Raw genomic sequence first — 18,960 nt, 5'->3', positions numbered from 1 at the left:
GTCAGACAGTGTAAAGTGAATAATTATTTCATCATGCATTGTCTGCACTACAACAGAATGAGAAACTGCAGGTTTGGTTAAGAAGGCCAATTGCAAACATAGCAGTTGTAGAAATAGGTGGTGCTGGGAACTTTCTCCATTATGGACTCCATGATTGTCTCTGTTCCTACAAAGGTCACTGCAGTCAAGACAGTTTGAAATTCATTAGCAGTATGAATTTGCTCATTTTTATAGTAAATAATTGAGTTTGCTAAAATTTTGCCATTATAAATACTGGTGTGATGGAGCCATATCTGCAGCAGCATAGCTGTGGGTTACATATCTATTCATCCTGTAGCTCAGGGGTGGCCAATCCCAGTCCTGCTTGATTTCCAACTATCCCTGCCCTACCCACTGATGATTACCTGGATCAGATGTGTTCAGTCAATCGGAAGCTGAAAGATACCAATTCATTTTGTCTGTCCTCACTTCAGCTTCATCTAAGATTTAATACATCCATAGTAGCCCAGTGAAAAATGCACATCAGACTAAACTGATATTTACAGTATGTAGCGATAAAGCAGGGGCAGACAACATTAAGAGCTTATGGAAGTCTGACTCTAGAGTTAAAACAAACTGCTACACAGGTCATAAGTTCAATTCCAGCTGCTAGATATGAAAAATGTTTGGCAGTGAGCATTGTGATATAAGTTTTCAAAGCAACATGAGACAGCAGGCCAAATCATCACTGTCACAAAATTGTATATGTCACGGGCAATATTGTTGAAAAAACAAAAACTTTAAAGCTACACCTAAAAATATTTTATATAAACTATACTACTCAGCTATATGTATGACCTAATCTGTATGAAACAAATCACTGGTCAACCTCTCCATGCTGTTTCCACTCTCCTGAAGCCGGAAGTGTTTTCATTCAGCCAGACGTAATCCAGCAGGGGTTGACTTCAGCCCTCCAAAGACCAAAGGGATGGGAAAAGCCTTTCCTGGGGGGTTAATATGTAATAATAGACAGTGTGTGATCCACCTCCCTCCTCTCCTGCTTCTAATAAAACCTGCCCATCACCTCCTCATCAGGCAGGGAGTGGCTGTCCCCACACACCATGACATACCGCATGACTGTGTCATGAATTATTCAGTTCACAAGGAGTGCACGTGCACATGAACAGGGGTGTGCCTCTGGTTGAATCCCCCACCCCAACACACTTCTTTCTCCCCTCATCTTTTCTTAGACAGGTGGACGGAATACAGGTGGACAGCACCGTATTTCAATACATCAGTTTTCATCTGATTAATTCCTTTAATCATACTGGCTACATCTTCAGATGCTTAAGCTGTTTGGCTCCACTTAATGAACCTAATGAATTTTTTCCATCCACTATAATATGAATTGCTTTTGGTGTTAACAAATTATAGATCCAGTTCCACTACTGGTCGTGTCCTGCTCTGTAATTAGAGTTCCCTGAGGCTTTATTGATTTTACGTTGAATGTGGCTGAAATATGGAGGTTGTGCTTGGTATGAAACTTTTCTTTTGACAAAAGGACAGTTATTCACAGTGACTTAAGTGATAATCTATGCATTTGCTATGGTTAATTTTGGAGAAACGATGCTGCAAATGGCCTCAGTTTTGGTTATTCCTTCCGTTGCCTCTAGAGCTGCTTCCTGCAGCCCTCCGGGATGAGGCGTGAGAGACTCTGAGAGTAAACAGCAAAACAGCCCCTAGAGCAAGCAGGTGGCAGCTGTTTTCTGCAAAGGAGGAATAATTAATCAGCAGAGAGGCCTGCATGAAAAGGAGGGAAGGAAGGGGGAAATAAAGAGATGAAAGAGCCTTCAGTTCAAAGAGAGCAGTCAGTGATGAGCTTGGCCCTTACTGGGCCGGCAGAAGGCTGTGGAGGAAGGAGTCAGACAAACAGGGCTTATAACTGACAGGACTGTCTTTGAAGAAAAGCAGATTGCATTTAACATGAACCCAGTAATCTGACTGTTTAAATGATTGTTTAATTGATTGGACTTGGTAAATACAGAATGTGATACTTCTATGAAAGTGAGCACTGAAGCTGTTCTGGGTGCTCATGCTGGAATGCCTTAAAGAGCCTTTGGCATGCTCACTTTGCTCATTTACAGCCATTTAATGTTTAATCCTGAGTACCTCTAGATTAGCGTGGCACCCATCATAACTCCAAATAGTCTGTAATTATTTCAGAACAATAAAACCAGTGAGCCGCTTCCTAAAAATGAGATAGTTCGTGAACACGCACAGCTCTTGCTGCTGGTGTTGTGTTGAAAGTGGACAGCAGATGAACAGCAATGGCATTAATTAATTTCTCCTCCATAGACAGGTAAACAACTGTATATGTACCAATGAAAAGAGACACTCTAAACAAAACAGGTATTTGAGAAACCCTATATTTTTACTGGCATAATGCAGACAGTAACTTCTCCAGCCATGGTGTGCTTTTCCTTGTCTTTTGACTTAACTACAATGTTACATCGGTGAATTATCATCTTAGATGTGACCTAGAGCTCAAAAAAATGAGGCGTACGTACTGTATGTTCTAGTACTACTATGCAGAAGCAACTCAGTTTATACAAGTCTCGCAAACTCTTGCTCACAAGAATTTTGTATGAACTATGTAAAGTTTTATGCAGTTGTTCATAGATTTCCTTGAATGGTCATATTCACCTGGCTGAGCTCATTCATGTGAGCTTGCCTGACAACCACCGGTGCTACTATAAAAGCAGAATTTTTGACTGTACCTGGTTTTGTGGATATATTTCATCTCCTGCTGCTGCACTGTGACCAGAGGATGTGGAGAAGGATACAGGGTCTGAGGTTACTGCATGTTTGGGAATGTTCCTGTAGAGAGACTCGCTGTTTTATCTGACTGGGTCTAACCTACAAGCGGCCGGCCTGTGAAGCCCCTGCAGCGGGGAATGATCAGCTCATCAACGCTGGAATCCCCGGACCACAGTGCCTGTTTGTTTTGGCTGTTTGAGGCCAGTGTATCTGTAGCATGTGATGTGTTGCTGGTTAACGAGCGGATTAACAATCCATGATGTTATTGTCAGCACTGTGCTACCTGTTGGAATTAATTTTACTACTTTGGGACTGTATGTGGTCGTGTAGGGGAAGACGCGACGACCACCGGTTGGATTTACTGACCTTGGAGCTACTTGAAAGGGAGTGATGTTTCCACTGCTCAGTGGGACTTAATGGTAAATTTAAAAAAACACATTGCATGTCTGTTAATGCCTTGTGTGCATTGTAACATTGTAACATTAGAGAGAATTGTTGTAAGGCTGGAGAAGTTACTATGTCTGCATTATGCCAGTGAAAATATGGGGTTTCTCAACTACCCGCTTTGTTTAGAGTATTACACATCTCTTTTTATTGGTACATATACTGTTGTTTATCTATTTATGGAGGAGAAATTCTAATTAATTAATGCCGTTGCGGTTCATTGTGCTGTCCACTTTCGGCACAACACCGTTTTTAGGAAGAGGCTCTGGTTTTATTGTTCTGAAATAATTACAGACTATTTGGAGTTATGAGACATGCAAAGCTAATCTAGAGGTACCCAAGATTAAACATTAAATGACTGGAAATGAGCAAAATAATGAGCAGCCATAAGGACTTTAAAGTCAGTTTTTTTATCTATCAGTGCAGACACACTGGTCATGGCAGACTAAGGTTACTTAGAGCAATGCACATTTGACTGAGAGATGATAGACACATCATTCTCAAACAAGAGAGCAATCAAAAACAATGCTAAAATTTTGAGTGCATACTGCCAAATGAATGGAATCTATACCTCCTTGTATGCCATCTGCCCTTGATGTTGCTACACACCAATTTGTCCCATTGTCGGGAAATTTGCCATGAGAAAGTATTCCTGCACAGGGAAAAGATTCAAAGCAACAGAATGAATGTTATATTCTACATATAAGCTTTTTCACGCAAAAGAATATATTCAGATGTAACTCCTTTGTAGTCACCAACATTATGATTAGTAATTGTAGTTTGATTACATATTTTTTCTCAGTAACTGTAATGGCTTATAATTACATAAATTTTTCTAATTTAATTAGTAGCGTACTAGTGGTTACTCCCCAGCACTGTTAGTAGGTAATAAAAGTTACCTTTCATTTAAGGGGTTCCTCGTTCTTGAGACTGTGTCTGTCTCTGCCAGCAGCAGACTAGAATAATAATGCTCCAGCTGGGGCTCTGGTAGCAGTAGATATAGTCATTACTGACTGCTTGATGCGGAATGTCATATTCAGGGTGACAGCAGTGACTCCACAGTGCATCCCATATCCCAGTGCTAAGAGATACTGCGTGTGTTTGTACAGTCAAGGGTTATGTAGAGAGTCAGAATGCAGAGCAGTTTGTGGTCTCAGCCGGTACAGGCTTCTGCTGAGAGCATATACAATTAGAAACGCTCTGCAGTCTTGCACTGAGCATAGCATTGCTGCTGTAGTCATCTGGCCCCCTGCCTGCCCCGCGTCTTGTCACACAGGATTATGGCACTGCTTGATAGCATCATCACGGCATGTGCTGCTGCACAATGGTGCATCTGTGAGACGAACATTTCACTCTTCCTGATGGTGTGAAACCATGTCATTACCATAGGTCAAGGAAACTGATTACAAGAGGCGGTGATATTGATATCCTGATCCCCTCTACATTTACTTTATGCAGGTCACAGCACAGAGATTATCTCTTAGCCCATGTGTGATGAGTGTTTAATGTGGTTCTTCCTACCAGCACTGCAGTTATAGTAAAACTGAAGACACAAACAGTCACTTCTACTTTTCTAGCTTCTCTATGTTATAATCATATCAGACAGTTTAAAGTGAATGCATTGCGGGAATGCTGGTGTAAATAGGAAAAATAAGAAACAGAATAAATCTACAAGATGACATACAATAGTTTGAAAGGCCTGTATTGTGTTTGGTTAAAAACACACAGACACACACACCAGTAATACAGTAGGATTTTTTTCTTCGAACACCCGCACTTTCTGTGACAACCTCTGATTGTGCTGACAGGCATTTCGGCCTCTCTGCACCAGCATGCCATCTGAGGGATCAGTCTGTAATTATGTAGAAAGAGCGGTCGTGGTGTGTCAGTCACTATGGGGCTGCTGTTCTAATTGGTAGAGAAGAGGGTTTTTCTCAGTGGCTGTGCTGGCATCAGACCCGAGCCTATACTAGGGTAGCACTTGATCATTTTGTGAATGCTGTGATCTTCACAAAATGCTGGATGGAATGTTGACAAGACTACAAGGTTACTACAAGGGCCAGGTCTATAGGCAAGAGTATTTTTATTTTATCTTTTATTGAAAGAATAGAGAAAAGTTAAAAGTTTTCACTCTTGTATTCCTTCTGTTTTTTTTAGACAACACGAAGCATATACCACATTTTAAAATTCATTTTAAGCTATTGATTTTTGTTTTTAAGGCTCTTAATGGTTTCGCACCACCCTACCACGCTGAGTTGGTGAGGTGGCACGAACCGACTAGATTACTCAGATCCTCAAGCCAGTTTTTGTTAGAGGTGCCCAGGGCCAGATACAAACGCTGGGGTGACCGTGCTTTTATTGTTGCAGCTCCTAAATTGTGGAATGGTTTACCTTTTAATGTTAGAACATCTACAGACTGGACAACTTTTAAATCATTGGTTAAAACATATTTATTCACTTTGGCTTTTAGTACATAGTATTGTCTGATGCTTCTTTCTTTTAACTGTTGATTCTGTGTAGTTCGTGTCTTTATGTTCCTATGTTGTTTTATTTCTCTATTTGGCATTATTTATTCTGGTTTTTAGATTGCCTTTGTAAAGTACTTTGGTCGACCAGATGATGCTTTTAAAGTGCTATATAAATAAATTTTGATTGACTGACTAAACCATTGCCATCACACAGCTATGTTTTTCTTGGTTTGCAGAGAAACAATTAAATGCCATACATTTCTCTGGGAGTACATAAAATTGTATGAGGGTTATCTTGTATCATGCTGCGGCATGGCCCATTCCATTTTTTAAAATAGCAGCAATTTAAAAAGCCCATCATTGTTTAATCATTAATCAACTATTGAGAAAGTGTTTTAAGATTACTGGCTTGTTGCACTCAGATAATTTTGGCCTATTACAAAAGCAAGGTCATTTTCTCTTCAGACCACAAGTTTTATGTGCTAATTATCGTATTAGTAGTTTTTCTCTTTTGGATTTCCATGAAGTTGGGAGGCTTGTAAAAGCCACATTTAAAAACTAGACAGCACTCAGATTGCAAACCTCCACCAAGCGGCAACACAGTTCCCCATATTCCCATGATAGTTGATCCCATGATGATTCCCTCATTATATGGTTGCTTGACAATGAAAATCAATATTTGGAACAACACTGATATCTTTAGTCTATTAGTTTGAGAAAATTGCTGAAGAAAAACAACCAAACAGACATTCACTTGGCTTAGGGGTAAAATTGGGACTTCATTTAGTGGACCGCTCCTTAGGTTGTGACAGTGGAAATGCAGCTGGAACACCAGCATCCTCACCAACAGAATACTGTGCTCTGAATGAAATGTGGCTGTTAGAGATGTGTCCACTCCAATCCTATATCAGTATCAGGTCCGATATTAACATCATTCACTCATCAGATATTGAGCACACAGGGCCGATCCACTTACTGATCCATACTCCAGTCTGCAGCTTGTGCTGGACCACAAACCCACCATAACCTAACATACATAACATGAGATGTCACCAATCCATATTCCATTCCACAGCTTATCATAAACTTGCCAAAACTTCAGTCTGTATGCTAGTGAACAAATAACATTAACTGTTGATCTGACTAAAATGTTGTTTGTTTGGAGCTATTTTAGTTTGGAAATGGCAATAAGCTCGACAGCTACTTGTAATGTGTGTAACGCTAACTTTTGGAGCTGGACCCATAGGCACTAAAGGGTGTCTGTGCTTCTGCTCCTTGTGAGTCCCTATTAAGACAGCTGTATGCTTCTTGCTGCAGACTCTGCAAACACTTGCAGGTGCCCACAAACTTCCATAATTACATGGACCCAGTGTGTGCCTCTCAAAATTTTATTGAGCCAACTTCGCACAGCTCTTTGTTGATGGTTGGCTATGTATGTGGAAACCCTCAATATAACCGCTTCCTTTTGAGTCTCCTTCCAAAACACACCTATACTCAGATAACCAATGAAATTATAAAGACCTGAAGAAAAAATAATAATAATAAAATCCAGGACACAGGTTTTACAACATCGACATCATGATGATCAGCTTCTCCTGCTTTCTTCTTCTACAGTAGCCTTCCTGTGTTCTTGTTATGTTGGAGTAACAACAGTGCCTGAGTGAATGAAAGTGCTGCTCATGTGAGTATGTACACATGGGGTACACCCCACTCCCTTAATTGATCATTCTTCTTTCCTTGATTCTCGCTTGACCTAGAAGTCTTTCCGGTCCACCAGCTTGAAGGACATCACAGAACCCTTATTCCTGCTCTGAGGAATGAGGATTGAGGAGCGACAAGACTGCCTAGTGGAGCCATGAGTGACAATAGACAAGACTATCCTTTGCTAAAGTCTGTTATAGAGCAACACCTCTTTATAGAAAATCAGTTGTTGTTTAGTCACTTCACATGAGGGATCAGAGAACAAGGTGTCTCATGTCTCTAAAAACATGTTCCCTCAAATCCTCTCTCCTCCCATTTATCCCTTTTATTCTCACATTTTACAGGGGCAGGACTAAGACACAAGTCAAACGCCATTTTCACACATGAACTCCAGACTGTGCCTTTGGAATCATGTCCAGACTGTGTCTAGAGTTGCTCTTTCACGCATGTAGCACATGACAGGAGATGGTCCATGCCAGATGTGTTCTTACAAACTGGAAATACTCTGATTTATGCGGGGTGGGGCTGGGTAGAGCACGCAGGAGGCAGGACGTGATGGAGTCATACAGCCAGTTTGTAGTTTGGTCATTAAGGAGTCTCTTGCCATTCCTTAAAGCCCTTCTAACCAACTTTTACCATCAAACTATCCACCGTTAGACATTGAGTGAGAATCAAACCAAACTCAGGCAGTATCCCCTCCTCTGCTCCCTCCACTCATCCTTGCCCCTCCTGCCCTCTCTGTGAAACTACATCATATGTGGATAATAACAGTTGGAGACAGACTCGTTGTCAGGCAGCTCAGCAGCAAAGCTAGGTTCAGATAGGACGGGGTATGCACTGTGCTCACCGTGGGTGCACCACAGGGGAGGGGGGCGCACACATGCAAATCGCACCCATGTTGGGCGCCAGTTGCTAGGCAACCAACAAGCTTTCCACAAGGTGGTTAGCAGATATTAACAAATTTTTTGAGCAGCAGACTTGAAAGCACAGTGCATCTATCTACATGTCACCGAAGAGCTCTGGATTTAGTTGTACTGATGAGAAGGAGGAGACAAGCTGCAGCAAAAAAGAAGAGGGTGTGGGTTCACCAAAATTAACTTCTCCATTTTCTTTGTGGTCTGTCAAGTGCTCTGCAATTGGACTCTTTGAGGTGTCATCATAGAGCGCTGAGCCCAAGTTAAACTTTTTTTTTTACTTCCGAGCAGCACACAGGGACGGCACGCGTGACCTTGAGCTGTGCTCAGCTCAGCACAGATAAGTTCTTGCACTGTGCAACACATACAACACATTGAAATGAATGGGTTTGATAGCAGAGTGCAGCGCCCACCATGTCCCTGAAAACGGGTTTAGGCGGCAGAGTGAACTGTAGTGAACGGGAAGAAAGCAAACGCTAACTTTATGCAGTTAACGGTGACGTCAGATGAAAGGTGTATGAAAATGGGTTGAATTCTTGAGGACAGGGAGGCAGGGAGCAGAGCAGGTGTGTGTCCAGCAGAGAGGACAGGGTGAAGCCACAGACAGGAGCCAGTTTAGCATAAGAGCTTCAGCCTCGTTAAATTAAAGCTGCATTAACTAAGATTTAGCACAAAATCAGATAAATCAAGTAAAAATTTGTCTAGAAGTATTGTCTCCCTGCTGTACTAACCTCCCATCCCACTATGTTATATTCAGCCCTCAGCATTAAAAGCATCCAAAGGATTCAAATTTGGTGCAGATGTGGCTTTCTTACTGTTAGATGCCCAAGTACTGTAGCTGGCTAACATGTATATGTATATGTATATGTATATGTAGGCATCATTAGCAAGCTAATGTTAGCTTTTCACCTTTTTACCTTTGTATTGAATTATTCTGGTTGTAATTTGGAGTCATTCCAACTGACTGCAATGTTAGTGTTTTGTTGTCCAGTTAGCAGAAACAAGCGTGTTTTCCTAGAGTAGCAAATGAAGTAACTTTGCTAATTTTTGCTTGGTTTTGGTCCAGTTTATGTTGGAAATAAGACAACAGACCATGTAGCATTTTAGTGAGAAGGTGTTCAAATTTACACCATCTACACACCTAGAAAAGTGGGGAGTTTGTTCAACTATCAAGGTGTAGCATGACATTTCTCTTCTTTCACAAACAACTCGCAGTTATGTGTGTCAAATATGTAACACTGAATGTGATGGCCGGAACATTAATACTGTATAAATATTACAGCTTTAAACATTTATATTTCTGATTGTGATAATATGAGCTCCTAAAATGTGACGTTCTGGTCAGGGGGTTGTGAAATAATCACATTCTAACACAGGACCGCACTGCTACAAAGGTTAAAATCCACTGTGTTACAGTATGCTGGGTAGCAGGCTACAGAAATTCAGTCAGTTACATATTATTCAGTAGGAATGGTGGCAGTGCTGTGTTTATTACAAAGTTTTCAAGTAATTTGCACAGCCTCCTGTTACATAGGATATTCTGTTTAATCACTATCTGAATGTACATCTCACGAAATTAAAAACTTTCTCTAAAGTCATTACACGTTTATGGTAATTGTTGTTTTTTGCAGTATAAACTGTAGTTTTTTATTGTGGAATCATTGCATCAATAACTACTCTAAGTACTTGTACTTGTACTTGGTGTGAAAAACATGGTATTGGTGCATTCCTATATGAAACTTGCAGAAACCCTGTATATAAATAGGATTATGTTTTTTTTCTTTTAAGAGCTTGAACGATCTGCTGACATCTAACATGTGGCAGACAGGTGAAGCTGTTTACTCCTGGCTGCTCAGTATCACTTGGCTACATAACAGAACTAGTGTTCAGTCACCAACACACTGCCTTCCTACCACTCTCCAGTAAGATTACAGGGTGATGTTGACAGCACAGTTCTGTGCCTCCATGCCTCCCCTCTTCTCCAGCCTTCTCCCTGACTTCAGAGTGATAGAAGTCATTATTGCTCCTGACCATGAAAGAGACGCAGAGCTTGTTTGAGTCTTCCAGTGGCCAAGCTAGAAAAACAGTATCTGCCTCCCAGACCAGAGTCCTAATCAGTGGAACTATGTCATGTGTAGAGAAAGAAGTGTGAAGTGAAAACCTTGACCAGACTGACAGGGTCAGATCTGTTTGGTGTGCTGTGGGTAGAAGTGAATCATTTACTGCTTGCAAACCAATGATGGTAAGATGATGTCATGGGGTAGGACTGGATAAGTCTGACTTCTTCCTACTCTATTCAAGCATGTACTAGGTATAAGCAAATTGATATTGGATTATGTGTAAAATTATGTGTGTTGTCATATCAACTGTTTTTACATGCTTGAAAGAATAAATCAAATCAAAAATCAAATCAAATCAAGTACTTTTTCCTGACAGCATGTTTTATCTTACTGATGTATCAGTCAAGTTTATAGTATATAAATTCATTTTATTGCCTGCTTTAAGGCTCTGTTAGCCTGTTTGTGTTTTTGTTTCTACATTTTATTTCTTATTGTTGATGTAATCTTCCACTCTCACATTCACTCAAAAGAGTTATGATCCAAATGGGTTTTTACACACAGTGCAGTTGTTTGTATCATAGCCGCACAGTCATTTTATCTTTATTTAATGTGTTTTGATTTTTCTAATTATTTACTTTTATGATTTATTCCTCCAGTTTCTTCTAAAGCAGCCTAATGTCTTTTCTTTCTCTTGTTGGCCACAGATTGTAGATAATGGGCTGTGTGCAATGCAAAGATAAAGAAGCAACCAAACTCACAGACGACCGAGACACCAGCATCTCCCAAGGAGCAGGCTACCGCTATGGGGTTGACCCCACGCCGCAGCACTACCCCAACTTCGGGGTCACCGCTATACCCAACTACAACAACTTCCACGCCCCTGTCGGACAGGGAATGACTGTATTCGGAGGCATCAGCACTTCTTCCCACACTGGAACCCTGAGGACTCGTGGAGGGACAGGTAAGGGACATGTGATGTTCAAAGCCAGTTAGGAATAGTCAATCAGAAATGTGTGATGACCACTGACAGTTTCAGTTTTATGCTTGCACTTGCTGTTTAAATATAACATATCAAGAATAATATTCTGGGCAAGTGGAAATTTAAGGTTAGTGTTATGATCATACTATGTAACTAACTGTGTGGGATCTCAGCAATCAATAAACCAGTTTATGCCTAGCACCCACATCGGCCAACTTAATGGAACACTGGAACATTGCAAACCACAGCTGTGCTGCATTTAATTCTTGTTACTGGTGTGAAGGTTAGAAAGCCAAAGTGTTTTAATCAAACAGTCTGTCATGGCAAAAGGTGAAGGAAACTGGACCCTACTGCAGCACTCTGAAACCAGTCGGTTGGTTCAGTGGTTTATTTGGTAGGAGAGGCAGAGGTAGGGGAGAGGGGAGCTGAGTCAGAGGAATTGGCACAGGGCTTCAGGGACCGGTGGCAGGTGTGCATCAAGGAGGAGTAGAGCAGTGTACAGGCTGGTGGCGGCTCAGCGGTGGACCGGGCTGCGGGGTAGTGAGCTCAAGGCTGACAGGAGAGGGGTGCTGGCACAGGAGTTCAGGTTGACTCACCACAGGGAAAATCTAGAAGCAGGAAAACAGAGGATTACACAAGGAAACAGGCATAATGGGTGATACCCAGAGAGACTAGCCGGGGCGCGTCTTACTACTAGCGTAGCTGAGGAAATGATCTGGCGAAGGTTGGAAAGGACACCAGAGGCAATATACTGCCATCTTTATTGAATAATGGGAGCTAAGTGAGCCAGCATTGGTCTGTCAGGAGGAGGCGGGGAGGTCTCCTGCCACACATATCCACACAAAAACGCAGCTGGGATGAGGCACAGGAGAACGAGGAAAAAGGAGAGAGCACCGGCCAGTTTCAAGCCAGCCAGTGTAAGCATATGGCATATTCTCTTTTTTTTACAGTCTGCTCCCCCTACTCTATGTTATCATATGAAAAGCAGCAGGCCCTTCTATCTGCAGTCTGTCAGCAAGAGCCTCCCCTACCCTCTTCATATCAACACTGTTTTTCAGAAAATCTCAGCTTGGTGGAAGTGTCTCAAGTGAAATGACTTGAATAAATGCAACAGAGAGGTTAAACAGACTTTGAAGAAGTGCACATTCAACTTCCATTCATCAAGTCCTCAGAGGCATTAAACAGCTCAACAGCTGCAGTCACCTCAGAGCTCAGGAAAAGACTTTTAGTGCTGCTTATTCCAACACATCTTTTATGATATGAGGCAAGAAAAATCAAGCTGGCCTCAGACACTGACCTAGCTGGACATTGAAAGCTCTTAAAGGATAATCCCAGTTATTACAATTCATTCATTTTTGTAGTTTTTTTTTTATTTTGGCATTCAGACTTATTGGTATTAGCATGAATGCAAGAAACACAAAAAGCCAGTCAATTAGATAGGTTGTAAACAAACCCACAGATGAATTACCTTAGTCAACACATGAAAGTGAAAATGGAGGCGAACTGTAACATTTTTACCTAAACTGTCCATCATGAACATTAAATCTAACTCCTGCTCTGACTCAAGGTCTACTTACTCACTTTTTCCAAAACTCTTAACCTCAACTAACAGTCTGTGTGGGCTTCATCTAGTCTTAAAGTAACAAACTGAAATTCTCTTTTAATATCCCCATATCTTCATGCTGTAGTTTCTTTTAACTAGTGTTTACACATTTTTTTGTAAATGGCATATAGCCCACTATCTTGAAAATTATTGATAAGCATTATATAATTATCAGAAATCCCCCATAAGATCAAACCTTAGTCTGTCTTTAAACTAGAACTTTAGTTCTCTGCCTTGTTTTTTCTTAGTAATTCACAGATTAATACCTTTACGGATCATTAGTGATACTGTGCATGTGCCATTTGATTTGTTTTAATCATAATTGTGATGTGGCTTCTGCCTGAGCACGGACCACAGTAAAAATCTAGGGTTGCCACAATGGAAAATATTGCGACACTGCAATTTTTTGTATTTAGCTGTGTATTTACTGATGATGTAAATGAGCACAATCAGCAAACATATTTGAGAACGGCAGTCACACAGTTTCTTGCCAGTAACACAGCTGCCACGCTGACAACAGAGCAACAGATTTTCCACCTGCTTTCTCATAACGTTAAATTTCAGCTGCAGTTCCCTCTGTTGCAGCGATGGTAAATCAGGCACTGAGGTTATTGCATAAATTTAATTTTTCTCCTTACTCATTTTTTCATCCACGAATGGGAACTCCTTAAAATACATATTGCATGAGATCCAACACACAAAGTCCTCTTCTCATCCAGTAAGTTTTATCAGTCATCATTAGACACAGTTTCACTCAGTAGAACTGTATTTTCAGATTAATTACATTAAGCCACTAGTGTGGCTTCACACTTTGCTAGTTTTGCACTGATAGATTACAATTTTCTCAATAACTCTCTTGCTGTGGTGTGAATACCTTGGGTTACATTGAGAGTTTTGGACACAAAGTGTGTAAAAACATTTTTTTGTACCTTTCTGCTCTGTTTCAGCCACTGCAATGCTCCCAGCCATACCCTTCAGTAGAGTTGTTGGTGAGATAATACTGCAGTGGCTGAAAAGGTTTTTCAGGCCACTGGTCTTTGTCTCGAGAGGTTTTATCCTGCCTGATGGGAGTCAAACTGGAGTGAGGCAGCACAAATCTCAACGTCTCTCCAGGGATTAATTTGTGCTGAAACGAGCTGGATCCGGATCTGGCACTTCTCAAATTGTTGAAATGAATAGTCTATAAAAAGTCCAAGATCTTATGCTTTGTCTACACCTAACCTTTTACAACAGCATTTGAGAATAAAATTGGAATAAACATATAATTAAAAGAGGCATTTAGACTAATTACATCACAACATAACCAGCCCATGCAGGTCACACTGGGTCAGGTGCACATTCAGTGTAACGTTATGTTGGATGCAGAACGAAGATGTGAAAAAGCCAGGTGAATTTGCTAAACTATTTCAAGTCACAGCAGGGCAAAGCTAGTTACAGATCAGAAGCTAAACAGGCCAAGCCGGACGCACTTATAAAGCCCACAACTGTTAATGAAAAGTTTAGTACAAGCCACTCTGATGCTGACGTCATGGATTTCAAAAGTACATAGGACTGAAGCAACGCACAAAATAGCATGAAACAGGACTCCTGCCTGCCCCATGACAGCGTTATGGGCTTTTTTACATAATGGGAGGTAAGAACATGTTTATTTAACATTAGTGCATTATATAGTCTCTGTTCTTTAAATTTGTTGCTGTAATATGTTAATGTGTAGCAGAGTACTCAGGCCCCAAATATAATGTCACGCTAGCTATTGATTGAACAGATTAGAGGCCGTAGTCTCACAGTCCTAATGTATTTACAGTAGCATCAATTGAGCTCAACATTTACCATTGTCACTCACATTTGCAAATGCATGTCTTCTTATGTGAGTTTTTTGGTTGCTACAAACACACAACAAATAATGTTTTGCCTCTAAGCTGCTCCTTTAATGTGAAAACTACACAAATGCACCAGTCAATGAGGAAATGTCATTGACAGACATGCCATGTCTGTCACCAAGTGATATTCCAAGACCTCATAATTTACAAATTAAACACTGCTTCTCTCACTCTATAGTTCACTGTCTGAAGTAACCCCCTGGCTTCCCTGGGCTCACATCAGTGTAGTTCATTTTTGTTGCTATTCTGAATGACTGCAGTGCTGCCCTCCTCCTGGCTGCACCGCCTTCCTCTTATCAGAATCAGAATCAGAATCAGCTTTATTGGCCAGGTGTGTTGGACACACAAGGAATTTGACTCTGGTACATCGGCTCTCAATGTGCATGTACATATCCCCCATACAAGGGACAAATAAAACAAGAATTCAACCAAGAAACCAAAGTTATTTCTCCAAGAAATCATTGCCTTTGTCTTGCAGCCAGATTACAAAATTATAAAAAGACCAGTCATACTTCAAACTGAGAAAAAAGTAATAAAAAAATGAAATTGTGGCTTTCTTGATTTTCTTATTACTAATTTGAGGAATGTTATAATCCCAGTGCCGCTCCACACAAAACTGTTTAATCTGCTGCTGTATTTGTCTTTTCAGTGGACATTTAGTCAACATGCTTCTTGAATGTCATGATTCATTTATCACGTTTCCATTGCATTTTTATCAGTGCACTTTTCTACTATAGCCAAGTATAAAATCTTTTTTGTACTGTTTAAAGTTTTTTCTCTAGGATTTCTATTCAGATTCTTTAACTGGCAAATGGAAAATGTGCATAAAAACCGGCAGATGGAAACACACTTTCCATAATTATCTTTGCTGGTGTTTGATCATGAAATAAAAAGTATTTGACATATTTTGACCCGATGGAGACACTAGATGAAGAGTCATCACTGAAGCATTCTGTTTCATCTTTAGGGGAGCATAAAGATCATTACCAAATTTCATGTCTTTGTGTGTGTTTGGCTTCATCCTCTGGGAGCCATGAATAGCAGTACTAAATTTCATACCAATTCACCAAATAAATGTTGAAATATTTAACTGGATATGTGAGATTTTTATCCTGCTGATGGCACCAGCACAGGCTCATCAGAATGGTACACCATCCAATAGTTGTCGAGATATTTCAGTCTGGACTTAGGAACTCCCCCTACAGCCAGCATGAGTAAAAATAACCTTCAAGAGGATCAGCAGCATTTAAAGTTAAAGTTTGTTGTCAGCTGTGAAATTTAATGAGTTTCCAATAAATGTACACAACTCACTAACAGCTAAACCAGAGATTGCTCCTTTTTCATTGAATGCACTGGAAGCCCCAGTGCGCTGTCATTGTGGTTCTACGCTTCATTTTCCCTTACTAATCTGCCAAGCGCTGACACTGAGTTTTTATCCCTCGTGCAGGAGTCACCCTCTTTGTGGCACTTTATGACTATGAGGCACGGACAGAAGATGACCTCAGCTTCAGGAAAGGAGAGAGGTTCCAGATTATCAACAGCACGTAAGTTGCTGCAGCTGCTTATCAGACTGTCTGCACTCAGTGGGTAATGCAAGTTTCCCAGTTTATCACTGTCTCTGAAAGGATGGGTTTAGCTGCTGGGATGGGAGCAGAAAGGGCTTCACATTTCAGCTGAAAGTGGCATCTTGACATAGAAATGAAGTGTTTTGGCTTCCAAATCTGGAGCAAGATAGACCCCAATATGTGTGCTTCTCAGTTTGGGGAACTATAGTATGAAACTATAAAAAGCATGCTTAACCACTACAACCAACCTGGCAAACTCAGTGTTGAAAACTGACTCATTTTACAGATGTACAAAGGTTTCAGTCCAATGAAAATGGTTAAGGAGGCCAGAACTGACAGCAGCTTTATATAGAGTGTAATATTAAAGGCTGCAGAGCATGTTATATGAGGTAAAAGTGGTGGCTTGAGCAACAATATGACAATCAGCAGTAAACGCTGTTTTTTTAGGGTTTACATGAGGTGGAGCAGGGTCTCCAGCCAGAAGTGATGAGTGTGGTGTTCCTTGAAGATTTCCTTCTGAACTTGGACAGGAAGTGCCCCTTACACCCATAGTGATGTGTGATGTAGGCCAGTCTTTCTTCCAGTCATCAGAACTGCAGGCAGCCTGTGTATGTATATGTGTAGACAGAAGGAGAGACACGATCATCTGCCAGCTCTTTAACCATCCTGGACTCAGAGTGCACATGGTTTATTTTCTTCCTTTCTACATGAGACTGTCTCTCAGGCTGCTGGAGCGGACCTCTGCTGCCATCTGTTTGTTTGGGTTTCGGTGATGGGATGTAGACATTCTAGGACGCGGAGGCCTGCTGGGCCTGTGCTCTGGCCCTATTCTCTTTTATATATCATTATAATTAGTTTGCTATGACTCCAGTGTTTTATAATGAGGCTGATTACCTGGATGTAGACCTCACTACACTGCTGGGTCTCTGATTTCTGTGCAAACCGATTAACAGCAGTCACCCAGCGGTAATGACATTTGAAAGCAGGCCTATTATTAGTATGGGTTCTGGATAACTAAGTGTAAACTAAGAGTTTAATTGGTTATTCAAGTGAAACATAAGTGACAACTATGGAATGGTATTTACAATATCAGTCAAGTTAATAAGTCACTATGACCTTTTGACAAAATTGGTCATTGCACTTAATAATTGTACTTAATGTACTGTACATAATAATGGTAGTAATGCTGGACACTGGTGCTGCTCTCCCAGTTTGGACCACAGCACTGCATTTGCAAGCTTTATAACTTATTAAGTGCAATTTTTTGATTAGGAATAAATTATACTGTATTTTTTCTGACCATTTTCAGCTGCATTCTATTTAGTTTTAGATTTTTGGATGTATTTGAACTACTTCTCCACATGCTGGTTTCCATTAGTGTCTGTATAGCATGAAAATCAGTGAGCAGGCTTTTGAAACATTCTTGAGTTGTCCTGTTCTTCACAGTGAACATCAATCCCACATTCATTTGTTAAATCTTATACTATAGTCCCTTGGTGATGTTTAAGAACCAAATGATTTTTAAAATCTGCATCTGCTCTCTGAATCACACCAGTAATGGAATTTGAATGAAATGTTCATTATGACAGATTACACACGTCAAGCAAAAGCCTACTAAACCAGTTTAAAAAGTAAACTGTAGTTCTTAAATAGTCCTGTGGTCCTATAAGATTCACTTACATCAGGCAAATACCAATATTGTAAGAGCATGTAAATGCTCTCCAATTTTATACTTGCATATTTCTGTGCATTCCTATATTTCTGTTTGGTGTTCTGGGACATTCCTTGTACTTGGAGTCATGAGTTCAGTGTTTCGAAAAAAACACACTATGGCCCTGGATTTGTAGGGCAGGCTGTGTGCACATGTGAGGTGAAATCCAGGGCAAAAATAAAACACAGTGTGCACAAATTCCCTGTGGTCCCTAGTGGAACTCACACCCTTGGCTGGATTACTCATAATAGGCCAAATAATGTTACCTTTTAAAGCACTAGTGTTTGTATCAGTATATTTGTTTCTTTCCTCTAATCAAGCACAAACAGTGCTTTCACACAAGCACACAGTATCTCAAATCAAAAATGTTGCTGGTTATGGTATATACCATAAGCATCATCTCATCTCATTTTCTATACCGCTTAGTCCCGAACGGGGTCGCGGGGGGAGCTGGAGCCAATCCCAGCCGGCATCGGGCAAAAGGCAGGGTACACCCCGGGACAGGTCGCCGGTCCATCGTAGGGCCAACACGCTGACAAACAACCACACACACACACATTCACTCCTACGGGCAATTTAGAGTCACCAATCAACCTAAGCTGCATGTCTTTGGACAGTACCCTAAACATCTTCTCCTGATGAATTATAAAAACTCTCTGCTGTGTATGGCTGCCTTATCACTTCAGCCTTTGGCTCCTCAGGGTCAGTCTTCGTCCTCACCACACCCTGATAGCATCCTGTCATGGCCGGTGTCTCACACATTCCACCACATACCTCTGTCCCTGTTGGGCCTCAGCTAGAGCAGGAAGACAGCATCATTAGAGCGCAGACTCCCTGCT

At 40.9% G+C, this 18,960-nt stretch overlaps 1 protein-coding gene across 5 annotated transcripts in view; it reads left to right on the top strand.

Annotated features, from left to right (window-relative positions):
- Positions 1–18,960, top strand: part of fynb (FYN proto-oncogene, Src family tyrosine kinase b) — a 90,660-nt gene that overhangs the window by 49,602 nt on the left and 22,098 nt on the right. For all 5 annotated transcript variants that reach the window (XM_020614104.1, XM_020614100.1, XM_020614101.1 and 2 more), the window contains 2 exons: positions 11,088–11,344; positions 16,293–16,389. In XM_020614104.1, coding sequence (XP_020469760.1) covers positions 11,098–11,344; positions 16,293–16,389 — 344 coding nt within the window. In that variant the 5' untranslated portion in view covers positions 11,088–11,097. The remainder of the gene's footprint in view (positions 1–11,087; positions 11,345–16,292; positions 16,390–18,960) is intronic.

This window comes from Monopterus albus, unplaced genomic scaffold (assembly GCF_001952655.1).
Source record: "Monopterus albus unplaced genomic scaffold, M_albus_1.0 scaffold142.1, whole genome shotgun sequence".
Taxonomy (NCBI): domain Eukaryota; kingdom Metazoa; phylum Chordata; class Actinopteri; order Synbranchiformes; family Synbranchidae; genus Monopterus; species Monopterus albus.
This window is presented reverse-complemented; position numbering and strand designations above follow the sequence as displayed.